Source organism: Mastacembelus armatus, chromosome 16 (assembly GCF_900324485.2).
Source record: "Mastacembelus armatus chromosome 16, fMasArm1.2, whole genome shotgun sequence".
NCBI lineage: Eukaryota > Metazoa > Chordata > Actinopteri > Synbranchiformes > Mastacembelidae > Mastacembelus > Mastacembelus armatus.
This window is the reverse complement of record NC_046648.1, coordinates 15,132,366-15,149,254: the sequence shown is the minus strand read 5'-3', so window position 1 is coordinate 15,149,254 and position 16,889 is coordinate 15,132,366. Positions and strand designations below refer to the sequence as shown.

Below are 16,889 nucleotides of genomic sequence, written 5' to 3'. Positions count from 1 at the left end.
AAATAAAATAAGTAAACTTTATATAATAGAATTATATAAAAATGTGTTTCGTTTATAAAATCATATATGTGCTATATGTGTGCATGATTTTTCCAGTCTTTAGTGTATTTAGTGTAACGCAATTTTTAGAAAAGTAAAGAATGTGCTCAAATGAACATTACGCAACAAATGCCACTAAGTAATGATTGCGTATCTGAGGCTGATCACCTGAACAGCTATTTACGCACATGTGCTTTCCCTTTAAAGCCTGACGGGTGATAATAACTGCCCCAGTGTTAGTGGGGGGCAAAAGTCTTGAGAAGGATGTGTGGGTTCGTGGAAAGGTTATTTGATGCTGTGTAACTTTAGCAGGTAAGAAGTTGGCTAAGCTAATGAGCTAAGTGAGGTTAGCCTGAAAGCTGTATGCATCCTGTCAGGTAATGTCACAGCTCCTGGGATGATGGCCATGTGGCCATTTATTACTTAGCTTATTGGGAAAAGCAAGTATCTACAGGCAGCGTTCATTCTAAAACAGGCCTAATGTTGTATGTGTGTTTTTGAAGACACAATGAGCGGTCACGGTTCAGTTTCATCAGCCAGCGATGCCATTACTCCACTCCAACAGATGATGGCGTCCTGCTCCGGAGCCATGCTCACCTCCTTGTTTGGTGAGACAGCCGGTGTTTTGATTCCAGCCATTTCCAATAACACAACATGTTTCTAACTTATTTGTCTGAGTCTGTCTCTTGTTTCTACTCACGTTAGTACATTATGAAAATCACCTTATACTCAGTTTAGAATAGGTACACCTGAACGGCCCCTTATGCACATAACCTAAATAACCTTTCCACGAACTCGCACAAAAGTAATGTATTCAAATACAATCTACACTGTTTCAGAAGTGTTTGCTAACATTTATGGTCATTTTGGAGACTGTAGTTTGTGGTACTATTGAATTATAGTGCATGTGGATTACTTGCTGGATTCTGGATGTTTCAGTTTCAATTTAGCTGAAACTTAAAAATACTGCTAATGTACTTTTAAATGCAAACTGGCATAGTACAGTAATAGCCTAACTAAATAGGACTTGCTGTATTATAGTTAGGTACAATAAAGCTGTATTGAACATAGAAAGACATTACGTGTAATAAAATGCTGCATAGGGTCACCACAGTTGAACTGCCATATTTCAAAATCTCATGGTTATTTTTTGCTTTTTTCAGTCACACCCTTGGATGTTGTGAAAATCAGACTTCAGGCACAAAACAATCCCTTCCCAAAAGGTAAAATAACATGTGTATTATGTATGAATTATGTGTAATTCAGTAAATCTAGATGATTTAACATGTTTTTTTCATTATGGTGCAGGGAAATGCTTTGTCTACTGCAATGGACTGATGGACCACATATGTGTGTGCGAGAATGGAAACTCCAAGGCCTGGTACAAAGCTCCTGGTCACTTCAGTGGTACACTGGTAAAAAAAAGTTCACATACCTATTACATTAAAGTTTAGAGTCAGTGGTTCTGTGTCACATTTGCTTTAATGACTGATCTCTGAATAAAGTCAAATACCATCTTTCTAGACTGGCTCTTCACTCTTTGTTTTTGCAGGACGCCTTTGTCCAGATTATACGCCGTGAAGGAATAAAAGCATTGTGGAGCGGTCTGCCTCCAACCCTGTGAGTGCGAAGTCCTTTTGTGTGTGTTTTATTCCCTGGTTGCACTTCCAGCTGCCTGTTATCCTTGTAAAGCCGTGTTATTGAGCAAATGCGGTCACTCGACAGTCATTTAGCATGTAGCTAATGCACTCATTAACAAGGCTTTACTTTGAGGTTTAACCTGTCACTGATAAACCACCTATAAAAGCTGATTTACCTATTTATTTTTAATTGGGATTTTTCATGTCCAATAATGAATAATTTAATTATTAGTTTTTGTGGTGGAGTATTTGTTGCCTGGAATCATTAGTAAAGAAACCATGATATATGTTTACATTCCAAATCTGCTATCTCCAGTGTGATGGCTGTCCCAGCTACAGTGATCTACTTCACATGTTACGACCAGCTGTGTGCAGCACTCAGGGTTAGGATGGGAGACCATGCTCAAGAAGCTCCTCTTTTTGCAGGAGCTATTGCTAGAGGTAAACTAGTCACTGCCCCATACATGAAAGGAACAAATCAGATTCCAGCTATTATTGGGTATCTGTTAGTAGTGTTTAGCTCTAACATCATTTGTATGCAGTTATTTTTTACAGAATGGAATATTTCTATTTAATCAAAAGCACAGTGTGTAAAGCTTCTTAGTCATTAGTTGAAATGAGCTCATCAGAAAATGAGCTCATTTCCACATTGTTCATGTCTTGCAGTATCTTAATAATGCTGGTGGTTTAATTTCCACATTGATTTCCCAGAGGCAGTTACCCATATTTTGGGTAGCATATCTGTAATTTCATACTACACTACATTTTGTTCTGAAAATGTGAGATATTGTGGCTCTGTCTTTTTTCTCTTTTAAGTGCATGTAAGCAGTAATTAAATATAGAATGATCCACCAAACCAAGAATTTTTTAAATAAACAACAACAAAGCATTTTCACTTTCAGTGGTATTGTTACCTGATGTGTTTTTGATAGTGGTTTCTTTGTTAGCTTTCTGCCTAATATATCATCTGTGTTTTCTCTCTGTCCTCTGTGTGTCAGTGGGTTCGGCAACAGTGATCAGCCCTCTGGAGTTGATCCGCACAAAGCTGCAGTCTCAGAAACAGTCGTACAGGGAGCTGACTAACTGCATCCGCTCAGCAGTGGACAACGAAGGCTGGCGGTCAATGTGGCGGGGTTTGGGCCCCACACTCCTCCGAGACGTGCCCTTCTCAGCCATGTACTGGTACAACTACGAGAAGGGCAAGAGCTGGCTGTGTGAACAGTACGCCACCACCAAACCCACATTTGCCATCACCTTCATATCTGGAGCGGTGTCTGGCTCTGTATGTGCATAACCCATTTTTTCCTTCTCAACTACACCACTTCCAGCGTTCCAACATGTAGACTGAGCAAACTACTGGACAAAAAAAGCTGATAAGTAGACTGTTAATTCATATTTCCATTTCTTTCAGATTGCAGCCATTGTAACGTTACCTTTTGATGTTGTCAAAACAAGAAGGCAGGTGGAGCTAGGAGAGCTACAAGCAAAGAATTGTAATTATGACATTCATTTTTTTTGTCAGTAAATACTGAACAAGTAAGATTGCAAAATGTTCAGTGATTCCCAACTAAGGGAAGCCCAGAGGGGTAACAACCAGCTTAAAACTGAAACTGGATAAAAATTTGACATATTTGGAAGATGATGGGTCATATTTCTCATCTATCTGATAAGGCTGTGGTGGTACATCAGACAAAAAATGTTGGGAACCACTGTTCTATACTGAAACTAAACCCATTTTAGTAATTTGTTTAATAGTGTTAATGGGTCATTTTATGTTGACGAGTGTCCTTGTCTTGTCAGTGTCACATCAGGTCTCCTCCTCCACCCTGAGTGTGATGAGCAGGATTGTGACACAGGATGGCATTGGTGGTCTGTTTTCAGGTACATACATGTGTAATATTTGGAGAATCATTATAGTCATATTTTACTTAATGACAGGTTAATGTCTCCTCTTATCTGTTGTCTCTTTGCCAGGTTTCCTCCCTAGGCTCATCAAAGTGGCCCCTGCATGTGCCATCATGATTAGCACTTACGAGTTTGGAAAGGCCTTTTTCCGCAAACACAACCAGGAAAGGCTACTCAAATCGCTGCAGACCAGTGACACTTGAAAGTTTTCCAGTCATTTCTTTCCAAACCAAACACCAATGTGACTACTGCTGGGCTGTACCTTGAAGGAAAATGCCAATTGTGCCAAATTTTTAAAAACAAGCAGAAATAGGAGTGGGGAAAAAAATAGTACAATGTTTGACTCTTTCTGCATTACAAGAATATTATAAATAATCAAAATATATATTTAAAGCTTTTAATTATAGTATTTATAATTTAATAATGGTTTTATGTTCACCGCTATAGATTAGTGCACAGCATCTTCTCAGCAGTGATCAAATTATAGGCTTTTAACAGCCAGCAGATGGCAGCCCTAGTTTTGTTAATAATACACAATTTCCCAGGTTCCACAGGGGGCACTATGGGATCCACTGGGATCATGTGCACTGTGCCTGAAGTCCTTAGATTAGACATATAAGAAGAATCTTGATTTCAGTCTTACTGTCTGTTCCCCTGATGCCAAGACAGGATCTGCTACTCTAGTCCTCTGTAACCTGTGAATATGTGTGTTTGTTTACGTGCCTTTCTGTGGTTGTGTGGGCAGGTTTTAGTTAAATCATGAGGAGGATATTTTGGCTGGATCTCACGCCCTCATAGGGCAGTTTGAAGGCTGAGATCTGGTTTTATAAGATTAACATTAGATTTAACTTTTGGTTTTAAGAGTTATAAAAATGATTGGGATTAGGTATTTTGTTGTAAGGTTGAAGATTAGTGAGTAAGAGTTGAGGAAATAATTAACGTTATTGTCTGCATAATGAGAAAAATGTGTCAGACACTAAAGTCTATTTTGCCAGTATAATGTTAGTGTAAAGCTACAGGAGAGGGTTTTTTTTTTTTTCTTTCCCCAGGTTGAAGAGACCATGGAAGATGACTGTGATACATGTAAACTATTTGAAAATGCTAAGCTTTATCACCACACCTTCATTGTTCCTCATTCAACAAGAAACACAAGTGTTGCTATTACAGTGTTCTAACAAGTGGAGTTTATTCAAAATGGAAGATAAAAAGGCAAAGCAATTACATTAAAACATCTGCTCTGTGTGTGTGTGTGCGCAAATGATTGCAAAACTGAGCTGAAGGCAAAGCTACAAGTTCAGAATCAAGGTACACAGCTATATATATATATATATATATATATATATATATATATATAAACACATCTGTTGCAAGATATTCATTACTGAGTCCAAACAGATAATCGTTCTGAGTTTATGCAATGGTCATTTTGTGGTAACTAGCCATTAATACTGCATTTAAATAATTAAATGGAATAATAGTCTGTGTCTGATAAAGCTTTAAAACTTTAACATACACCCACAACCAAAGGGTGAATATTAATCATAGTGGTCATTACCTGAGAACAACACACTGATAACAAAGGTGCAAAAAACAACACCTGAGAACAAAATGTGACTATATAATATGCAAACTTTGTAATCTGACAAAGATGGAGGCACATGAAAAAAATGTAACAGTACAGAAGATATTACAGGACCCTTTCAACTACAGGAAACAATTGTCAGTGTGAAAACAAACACTGTCCAAGGTTTAATGTATTTTGAGTTTTCCCCTAAACTTGATTTCACCTATAGTCTGTGTTTTCAGCATGCTGTTATCTCCTGTAAAGCCTTCTTAGTGAGGGGTGAAAACTCATCACTGTGATGAAGTGACATAGAACTTGAAAGGAAAAATATGGTGCTCCTCAGATAAAATGAGATGGAACAGTGTTTAAACAGAAAGACACATTTAGATGTTAATCAGTCTGATGAAGCTGGTCTGAGTTTCAGCAAACATGCTATGCCAGATTCTCAGTTTGCAAACCTGGTGTCCATCTGTTAAAGCTCTGGGCTCTACACACAGAACAAAGACATCTACAAACAGCAAATCAATATCATGTACACAGAAGGTTTCTGAATTGTCTGTCCCTGGTGGTGATCTGTTGCTTTTAGCTCTTTGCTCCCTATGAAGGGGTGATACCTGGGCTGCTGACCTCCGTTGTAGGACTTGGCAAACACTCGCTGGACTTAAGGCTGCCCAAAGACTTGTAGCTGGCGACGGAGGAGAGGGAGCCACAAAGACCTCTGAGAGAAAGTGTTTCCTCTTTACCTGAATGAGATGGGACACATGGTACTCACATTAGAGCACAGATATTGCAAGAGAGCAGCATGTAATTAGGAGAGGAAACATACCTTGGTGAGGCCACTGTGTGTTAGCTGGCCTGACCTCCAGACTCAGTGTGTGTGACGGTTCAAGAGAAGCCTGAGAGAAGCCCATGTCCACAGACAGCTGCTCCAGACTCTGGAAACTCTTGCTGCAAAGACAAAGTAGAGAATCACACATAACTAGTGCTGAAACAATGCATTAATCAATTGAAAACAATATACAACAATTTTATTTATTTGTTGAAATTATTTAAGAAAAAAAAATTCAAATATTTGCTCATTCCGGGATTTTAAAACTTGTGCAGCAGAAAGCTCTTCTACCAGCGGATTTCTTTCCAGTACAGAGAACAGACAACAGGTCAGTGTGTCGGAGCATAGTGTGAGTAGGAGAGCAAGGGTAGAGGAGGTCAGTAAGACTGGAGGGAGCGATGCTGTGAACAGCATTGGAGGTAAAGGTAGCCTGAAATTAGCACAAAGACGAATGAGAAAGTAAAGACTGAAGTGAAGTAAGAATAGGAGAAATGTGCTCAAATTTACAGAAGGTCAGCACTCTGGCAGCAATATTTGTACTGTCTGGTGACTGCAAAATATTTTATGAGGTAACCCCTGAGTAAATATCAGTGCAATAACATTATTAATAATAATAATAAACACAGATATTAACTCATCTACATACTCATCCCACTGTCCTGTGTTTTTCCTGTACAGCAGCGTGTCCAATGCAACAGCATCGGCATCCAAGACATCAGGAGACGGCCACTGATTGGTCAGATGGGCTGTCAACTCCTGTCTGGACCTCAAGTCATTGTTCTTCAGCACCGTCCTAAAGAAAACAGCCCATATCCAAAGCAGAAGCAATTCATAATTCAAATATTCATAAGACTGTACAAAACTATACACACGGTCGAAAAAAATTAATTACCCTTTTATCATTTCATCAAGTGTCACCATCACATACATGGTTTGTCTGAGAACCCTGAAAAGTTGATATTTTTATTACTAAAATGTTCAAATGATTTTAATATTTATATTTAACATCAATATGATGTTATTATTTAAGAACCTAATTTAAGGGACACCGACTCAGCTACCTTCAGTTCTTTTCAGCATAAACACTCACTAATTTTAAATCCAGCACTTTCAATTTTTGCATTTTTCTCCATTCATCTCCGATCACACGTCTACCTGCATATTTAGCTCTCCGAATATTCTGACTCTCAGTCATTCATACTCTTTCACAGCATCTCTCTCCGTCTCAGCACCTCATGCTGCATGTCACTTTGCTCTTCACTGTATTTGCATTTGAAAACATCCTCTTGACACATTTCATAACCTTCAGTAATTAAGTGATTTTTAAAAAAAAAAAATCACTTTTAGGACATATTAATGTACACAATGCTGATGCAGCTTTTCCTCTTAGCTAAAAGCAGCGTTGAGTGCAACTTATTCAACATGACACAAATATCACACCACCTGCCACCTTCAGGCATCTTGCTGGGTCCTAAATGTCAAATCCACGGCCGGATCTGCTGAAAAGTCCTCTCTTACCTAATTGTCAGCAAGCATACATGCACTGGCTGCCAAACACAAAGAGGACAAGGAACTCACAGTTGGTCTTGTAGCTCCAGTATGATGTACTCAAGTTGTTCCTTCTCTAGTGTGTGGGATATGTGTGTGTCTGCTAAGCTCTGCTGAAGAGCCTTGTTGTGAGACATGGCCTCTGACAGCTGGGCTTCTCGCAGACGGACCAGCTCTTCCAGGTAACCCTAAAGCAAACAAACATATTTTTTTACTTGTTTGTTTAATGCTGTGAAGGCACTGCTGTATGAACACACAGCTGAACTGTCTGCCTCAAAGCAGATGAAACAGAGCAAAGACTGAAGCCATAGAGGAAAGAATTATTAAAGGTGTTTTATACACAAGAAATAACTCCAAGCTTAAAGTGTTTGTATCAGAAAATTACTGTTCACTGGCTGTTTTCCTCCTGGCATTTCACAATTTGAGCCTCTTGTTATCATGGAGACACAAAGGAAAATGTCAGCGGCATATATTAACATACTGCATATTTATCTCAATACAACACAAATATTAAACACACATAGGTGCTACCTTCTGCTCCAGCGCCATGCAATACTTCTGCTCGAAGCGTATGCACTTGCTGACCAAATTGCTCTGCTCTGTGAAGATGGAGGCGGCAGTGGCGGTTTTGTTGGGGGTGCTGTTCTCACTGCCGCTGCTCCCCAGAGTCCTCATCTCCTCTTCGTCACTGCTGATACTCTCTGCACTGCACAGGGAATCACAAATTTTAAATTGCATCATAATTTTCACAAATCTGCTGTAGAAAACATAAATCCCAATAAATATGACATTGTTTCACCGAGTACTGCCCCCACATGAGGAGGTGAAGGTTATTTTAGTACATGGTGCTGAAATTTGAATTTTATTAAGCCTAAGAGTCTATCAGCTGTCCCCTGTTATATAGTACACCGGGGACAAACTACAGTGTGCGGTAGGTGCCATTATATCTGACATACTTCTGAGTGAACTTTAGGAAAGGTGTATAGTCGATCACCGCGGGGCAGCTGCCGTCGAGACCCTCCCCTTTCAGGCAGAAGCTAAGGAGAAAACACAGCATGAAAAGTCAAAGCCCCGTTTCTCCTATTGGCAGTGTATCAGTGTATGACTTGTAATGGCATGTAGTGCAACTCCAGAGCTGCTCCAGTGTTCTTGATGTTTTTCCCCCTTTTTTCATGCACAGTCCCTGTTTGAGGACTGTCTTCTACAACTTCAACATAACTACACTAGGCTTTCTCACTAAAATTAAACTTGACTTCTAAAACAAACAGACTACATCAGTCATTATGTCTTCTAGGTAAGAGGGTGAATTGATTTTGTATTTCATATTTGCAATTAATTTACTATATATCACTCTACTTGATGGTTATGTTTGAAGACTTAGAAACTTGTAGTGCTCAGCAAATATCTTGCTAATAATATTTGACATACCCCTGAGGATCGGTGTTTCTCTTTGCTTATGCAGCTTCCTTGTATTAGGTATATGTTGTTTTTTTAAGCTTTCTCTCTTTGTTAATTTCATTATTTTATTTTATTTTATAATTGTATTTCAATTTATAATTCTACAACCTTTGCAGATCATGCATATGCCATAACTCTCTGGGCTCTTTGCCTTATATTTTTTCACAAATATAAAAATGTATTTCATATACACACTGACAGCATGGAGGGAGAAAGTAGGACTGAGGAGCCACAGTAAGAGATAACAGAACATGATTAGTACCTGAAGTCGATGGTGTTGAGACCAATGAGTGTGTCTGCTAACAGCCCAGCCTCCTCTCCCAGCATGATCGCTCCATCCTCGTAAAAGCCCCTAGAGTGAGCACATTGTAGACATATTGCTGGCATTAATTCAGATCACAATCCTTTACATATAGTCAACTGAAAATGAAAATTAAAAGCAGAGCAGGTCAAGGCAGCTGCAAGAGGTGTAATAACTGAATGCCTGATGTCATGTTTAAGTTGGTCTAAATTAACCTACAGCACATTGACATTGCAGAGACCCTTCATTAATGCACTTGCTTTGATAAAACCTATGTAACTAGGTTTAGGGGGAACCTATGTGTATACAAGTGCCACATTAAGACCTGGTGGTTTTGAAGTCCCTCAGTGCAGATGAGATGTAGTCTGACAATCTTTTCTCCATCAGGACCACTCTGATCCATGCCCTGCCCTGCAATGACAGAAAGAAAACAAAATGCAGTCTATACAGAACAACAATAGTAGGAGCTATTGATAACAATCAGCAGACAAACTACCATCTTAGTTTAGCATGTTAGCATGGTAACATTTACTAGTAAGCAACAAACAAAGAGCAACTGAGAATGATGGGAATATCATTCATTTTGAAGTTATGTACCATAAACTAAAGTACTTAAAAACATCTACTGATCTGATCATAGCACTAGAGAAGGGCATCACAACTGTCACTTCATCCCATCCCATGTACCATGTATCAAAGGACGTAAATGCTTTGACTGCATAAATGACTTAGTGGCATGTCCCGCAGAAATCAGATAAAACCTTTGCTGGTATTTTTTTTCTTACTGCTTTAGCCGAAAAAAATTTCAGAAAGTCATCTGTAAACTCAGCAGGTCTCATGATTGAAAATCTAACAAAATGTGTTGTGAAATGTCCAAAACTGAGTTCATGACCTGACAAAGTGTGAGATCTTGCTCTCACCTGCAGCTTGTTAGCAGAACAGTGTTAGCTTTAATTATTTGTTCTCCTACCAGCTGCTTAAGACAGTCACGTTATTTGAGCATGTGCTTTCTTAAGATTTTTGTTCCCTTTGTTCTGTTTCTAAGAGGATAATGCAACGCAAGCTAAAATAACAAATGCCTGATTCTGCATTATTATGTGTGTGCTGTAGGTCAGGAGAGTGATCACATGTAGCGGGGTCTATATAAAACTTTTTTAAAGTTTTCTTTCTTTCCCTGTTGGCTATCATAATTAAATTTGATCTACCAGAGTATCCCTCGGCCTCACCTTAGCTCTCGATGATCGCACATTTTCCATGCTCTCGATGCTTCGGATGCAGTTATGAGGGACTTTACTACAGGCGATTTTAATGTAATCCCAGAAACTCCGAGGACTCTCATAGCCAAACCAAGTCGTCTGGCCTGACAAAAAAAAACACGGACACGGGGATCTGAACAAGCACAAATCTGCTTTTACACTGAATCAGAATTTTAAACATTCAAAAAGCAATATACATTTCTTTTAGTGGCTATCACTGGAAATGCAGACCTCAAATACTGTTTTTGCAGAAAACAGGTGTAATTTTTTATCATTTAAGAAATAAACTTTATGTGATACTGAAATTATTGTCCATATTTGATATTAATCTCAATAATAGGACATGCTGATCATTTTTCTAAACATTTGGTTTACACATATAGGTCAGTGCGGTTTCACATTATAAATTTGCAGCTCTCAGCATCCTGGTCTTAAACACTTGTAACCACAATGTTCCCTGTTCATTTTCCAGCTACCATTATCACACATCATTCCATGTTTTCAGTCACTCTCCTGTAAGCTATTAAATAAAGGCAAAAGGCCAGTAACATATTATTGCATTCTGCAGTTTTACTAATGCACATGGGTTGTTAGGATCCTTCACATATTTGAGGAGAATTATGGTGCCTTTTCAAAAATATATCTGCATATACTATGTATATGCAGATGATATTTCCTTTTTTTTTTTTTTTTAACCTTTGAGTCGATGACTGAGGATGTGCTCCAGGATGGAAACAAAGTTAATGAACTCTGGAGATGAGTCATCTATTGTTTCAAAACAGGAGTGGTCCAGCAGAGTCTTGACTGAAAACCTGAAGACAAATGAAGATATAGACAAAGGTATTTACATCAGGTACTCTAGCTGGAACAGCAAATAGGCTGAAATAAATTAGCTACAAAATAAATTGAATTGAATTGAATTAATTTTACACTTAGCAGAAAGAAGTTGTAAGCACAGCTACGTATAACAAAAAGCTAACAACACAAACTGAAGACATGGAGTTGGAAAGAAACTGGCATTTTTCAGGTCCAAGGGTCTAAGAAAAAGATTTTGCTCTGTGTTTTATGAAAAACATAGGGTCCAGCAGCATTAGGAAATCACTGGAGAATCCTGTCAAATGTTTTACAATTTATCCCCATTTGTCAGATTTTTTCTGTCCTAAATTACAAGACAAGAAAAACAAACACATATAGTCTCCATAGTTGTAATGAGGCTTAGGTTCCTGTGTTGAAAGCAGTCATAACCTGCTGCCCACCACAGTCATGTGCATCAAATAGCTCCTTCTAATCTGGTTTCAACTAATTTGGCAGGAAAGACAATTAAAGCTGTGTCGTGTGATGTTCATGTTCTCTAGCATTTCCAAACTGTGCTTAACCCTCAAAACATCAACTAAATGATTTGGTTTCATATCTCACTCTGCCCCACTCTATCCTGTTGCTTGGCAGCAGAGCGACCACACTGTGTGCACTTCCTGTCAAAAAAGGCAAAATCTGATAAATGTCTGCGTGTTCCTATCAGTAATGGAAGCATTTTTAATCACATACCATATATTTCAACTTCCAAGCACTTTGCTTTTAGACAGCTCTGTGCAGAACATAGTGTATTCTTCTTTTGCTTTCGGCTGCTCCCTTCAGGGGTCGCCACAGTGAATCATCTGCCTCCATTTAACCCTATCCTCTGTATCCTCCTCACCCACACAAACTATCCTCATGTCCTCCTTCACTACATCCAAGAATCTCCTCTTTGATCTTCCTCTAGGCCTCCTTCCTGGCAGCTCTAACCTCAGCATCCTTTTACCAATGTATTCACTGTCCCTCCTCTGAACATGTCCAAACCATCTCAATCTGGCTTCCCTGGCTTTTTCTCCAAAACATCTAACATGAGCTGTCCCTCTGATGTACTCATTCCTCATTCTATCCATCCTCATCACTCCCAGAGAGAACCTCAACATCTTCAGCTCTGCTACCTCCAGCTCTGCCTCCTGTCTTTTTCTCAGTGCCACTGTCTCTAAACCATACAACATTGCAGACCATAGTGCATTCGCACTCTCAATTATAGATTTCCAATGCGAAAAACTGAAATCCTGAAAGATAATTTTGATAACCTCTAATAACTGACAGTTTAACCCTAATCCTGTTGCATGTCATCCCTGTTATAGCATAGTCCTATATTGTATAATTTAAGTGAAACTAAGAAAAAGTGAATAACACAGTCTGTTTACTGTCAGATAGCCTGACATTATTATAAGTCCTTAAACCCTCACGAATCCACAGTAATGACCACCCACATAAGTGTTTTCAGTTCCGCTGCAGCATTCAAATCCTGACGCTGTTTTAGAGGTCAAGTTCACAATATTGCTGGAGAACCCTGTCTGCAACCAACAACAGAAGTTGACATCAGCATGTTCCCTTTACAAAAAATATTGAATGATTTTCTTTCTTCATTTCTGCGTCATGCTACATGCTACATCTGATTTTTCTACTTTCTCTCATGAAAAGTCCTATTATGTGGGTGTGGTCTTCTCCTTAGCTTTCAGTAGCATGTAGAAAATAATCCTGAATTGTTTTTGAACCTGTATGTTAACACAACAGCTCTTTACCCTTGAAGCAATGTTATTTTTTATTCTCTTCTTAATGTGAATGAAAGGTGCTGACATCCCTGTCCTCCACCAAGGGGAAGTTAATGCAGTATAGCGTCATGTCTATTTTATTTATATTGTCCAATATCACAACTTTGCCTCAAGAGGCTTTAGAATCTGTACAGCATTCGACACCATCAGTAAATAATGGAAAAAAATGGATATAAATCTCAGGAAAAGTGACCTTTATGTAAGAGACTTCCCTTTTTATCGTCAATGAATACATTGATTCCCCAGCTCATCTCAAAATGAGACAAGGCAAAATAAAGCAGTGAAATATATTGCAACAAAACCTAAAGTATTTTAAGGATTGTGTGTTAAATGATCAAAACACAGTGGAAATAGATCTGGCAAACCATAAACACAATCACAGAAAAGGGGAAACTGGTAATGTATGAAATAGCTCAGAAACATTTACAAAAGGATAAAAACATTTCTACAGGTTAAGACACAAGGTTTGGGCTGCTGCAATACAGTGGAAAGGTGGTTTAAGACATTTCCAAAAAAGTCAAACCTCTCCCAGTTTCCACGTTACTATTTCAAATTAGAGTGCTTACAGCGAGAATGAGGCCTCAACTGTTCCAATTAATTTGACAGTGTGTCCCAAACGTCTGACTGACGTTATACACAAATATAGAGAGAGCTGTTTACAGTCTCAGAGTAAACAACAAGGCCAAATATTAAAACTTCCAGTTATAAAATATAGTGTAGCTGCTGTCTTCAGTCACATTTGCTCAGTGGGTCATAAAATCACTTTTCACCTATATTAAATTCTCCACAGAATCTAATCAGCTAAAACAGAAAGAGAAACAACTAAATATAAGATTGAAAAACTGCTGGCAACATTTTTGTGGCAGTGGTGTAGTTGTACTGAAGGCGACTGCTCCTGCAGTTATATCTTGTCCTTCTTCTCACTCCCTTGCAGTAGTGACTGAATACTCACGTCCCTGTCAACTTTAAAACAAGAAGCAGCCTGTGGGTCGGCCAGTCAATACTAACTCACACTGTGGAGACAAACATTGTTCAAACCCAGCGAACTTTAAATTCAGGAGAATATCCTTAGTTCTCAAATATTCCAAAAAACTGTATCCCAATCTGTAGAGACGTGTAAAATGACCAGTCAAAAATAAATCATGAAAAATATGTTAAAATAAACATCTGCGATTGGCCAATAATGAAAAAATACATTACTAAGAGAGCAGCTGAAACAATTGCTCAGTTCTTATTTTTCTAGATTAAGTTTCAGTTTCAGTTTGTCACTAAAATGTATTAAAACACAATATAATAACAGGTACATTTTCTAACATGATATTCAAATAGATTGGTGTAACAGAACTACAGTCTAAAACCCAAAGATATTAAGTTTACAATCATATGTGACAAAGAACAGCATCAAATCTTTCAAAATTTTTGAAGAACTGAGACTTAAGAATATTAATCCATCAAAGTAGTTACTAGTTTGTTTACTGCAAATCCGTTCATTTTTTAATAATGTCAAACAATGTGGAAGAGGAGGATTTACCCCCAAAGTAAAGCTAAAAAGAAGATTTTGTTACATGTTACAGCTTCTGCTTTATATTGTTCAGTCTGTTTTTCACTAAAATACTTCTGTCTTCTCTTCATTTATTTCACTAATTTGCCATCACTCTTCCCCTTCTTTTCCTTCCTTCGCAACAGCCATCAACTCGCTGATTGGCACAAGTGGGGGAGGGAAAAGGTGATGACAAATTAGCTAAATAAAGAGAGGAGTAGTTCAGTGAAAGACAGACCAAATAAAATATAGTATAACACAGCTGTTTGTTGTTCGTTTTGTTTTCATAACCTGCCATATTCTTCCTCAGAAAAGCCTGAGTAGACATCGGCTGGGGGAGGTGGTGCATTATCAGCTTGTTTCCTGATCTCTTACATTTCCTTGGTGTCAAAATAAAGACTACACCTCCATATCACCTCTTTTTCTCTCACCCTTTCTACTTTTCTGTCTCCAACATCGCACAGGGACTGTCAGTGAGCAACTGACACCAGCCAGCAGTGCTGAGATAACCACAAACCAACACTCAAAGAGCAGAACACTTCTCACTTCAGTTGACACAGACAAGGATAAACGGGCAGGTTAAAACACCTCAACATCTACCATTCTCCTGTGCTCCATATCATTGTCCTTATCATTTCTAAATACACTGAAAAACACTAACAGTATTGTTTTTTTAGGAATGTTGACTGTATAGTCTACAAATCAGTCACTTTAATTATAATGCTGTATATAGGCCTATGTTTAAACCAGCCATGAGGGAGATACAAATATGACTGCACTGTTATATTAATACATAAAAATGTGTGGGGAAAAAAGTGTTTTATGAATTATTAGTGGAAGTTAAACCAAAATAATTAAAGAGGTATCACTGAGATGAAGGATTTAGACACATGGTCTCAGTATCGCTTAATTCCTGCCTTAATTCTACATTGGACTGATTATGAAGGTAATTAAAACTGAAATGTCATTACATGAATGTTTCATGGAGGCTGTTGCTGATGGGTGTGAATGTGTGTTTGGGTGTAAGTGACAATTATAATGTGTCAAATTCACACGACAGGGGTATTTGCCCATGGTTGTCCAGCTTGTTAAATCAGATCTTAATATAACTCATCTTCTGTATAAATATTTTGACAGATTTGTAATTAAAGAGGTATCGAGAGTTGCAGTCCTGCTCGGTTTAAAGCTGCAGCCTCAAACAAATGCTTGAATGCGTCTGAAATGACTGTCAGAAATACAGCTGCAGGCGCTGTTTGATTGATCCTCCCTGTCAATAAAGAGTCAACAGTGTGAGGTATTCCCACCTGCACACCGTCAGCAGGTTCCTCCTCTCCACCGCGGCAGCTCTGCCTGCTCCCCGCTTTCTCATGAGTTGCAGCCCGATGCCCAGCGACGCCATCCCCGCCTCGTTTCTGTGGCTGCGGGCGGAGGCGGTGCGCAGTCCCCGCTCCACTCCGCTCTCTCTGCACCAGGGCAGGTCCAGCTGTCGCCGCCACCCCGGAGAAACACACGCTGCTCGGCTGAAGGAGGGGTGGGACAGAAACCGGTCAGGTTAGACATCATGAGTTCATCGTCCGATTAGAATTTTCAAAATAAAAGCCAATGGCCAACCAGCAGCCTCTGCTTCTCCAACAGCAGATATTTTACAAACTAACTGTGTACTGTAGTTGACCATGCATGCATTTGATTTTTTTAAATTACACTACAAGTTTAAGTACACTGGTTAAAAATACGTTTTATTTAAGATGGGCTATTTGCTGTTTGTGTGAACACACACTGGTTCAGCACCAAATGTCATCCTGATATTGTTTGTGTTGGGTAAACACAACTAAATATTGATAATAGAAATTGATACTACTTTCTATATGGCTGGTCATAATTTGCATATATTAAATAATTATCCTATCACCTATCAATATAACATTTTTTCCTTTTGTGCCATGGACAGATTTACCCTAGAGTTTCTCTTATTTCCACAAAAAATACATTTAATCACACTAAATTTGATTTAAATGTCTTCATTTGTGCCTTCTTTTATATTGAAAGCACAACTAGCCAACCGGTAGTCCGGGTCTGTAAATAAGGGGACGCTTTCCTGACAATAAAGGGTGTAGAAAAAACATTATTTCTGAACGGAGCAATGATTTTTATCCTGTGCCAACCAGAGCAGTAAAATGCA

At 38.6% G+C, this 16,889-nt stretch overlaps 2 protein-coding genes across 2 annotated transcripts; one reads left to right on the top strand and one right to left on the bottom strand.

Moving 5' to 3' along the window:
• Window positions 1-166: 166 nt before the first annotated feature.
• Window positions 167-4,826, top strand: slc25a40 (solute carrier family 25 member 40). The gene is made up of 10 exons (XM_026317720.1): window positions 167-351; window positions 543-647; window positions 1,203-1,262; window positions 1,348-1,454; window positions 1,592-1,659; window positions 1,996-2,120; window positions 2,678-2,961; window positions 3,091-3,172; window positions 3,480-3,560; window positions 3,654-4,826. Exons 2-10 carry the CDS (start codon window positions 548-550, stop codon window positions 3,785-3,787), a joined length of 1,041 nt encoding a protein of 346 aa, XP_026173505.1. The 5' UTR covers window positions 167-351; window positions 543-547; the 3' UTR covers window positions 3,788-4,826.
• Window positions 4,827-4,889: 63 nt separating this feature from the next.
• Window positions 4,890-16,215, bottom strand: rundc3b (RUN domain containing 3b). Its single transcript, XM_026317718.2, has 11 exons — window positions 16,015-16,215; window positions 11,237-11,352; window positions 10,511-10,644; window positions 9,610-9,695; window positions 9,246-9,335; window positions 8,482-8,562; window positions 8,057-8,231; window positions 7,556-7,713; window positions 6,624-6,770; window positions 5,975-6,096; window positions 4,890-5,891 (listed from the first exon to the last, which is right to left on the bottom strand). The coding sequence occupies exons 1-11, from the start codon at window positions 16,107-16,109 to the stop codon at window positions 5,746-5,748; spliced, it is 1,350 nt and encodes a 449-aa protein (XP_026173503.1). The 5' UTR covers window positions 16,110-16,215; the 3' UTR covers window positions 4,890-5,745.
• Between the last annotated feature and the right edge of the window lie 674 nt (window positions 16,216-16,889).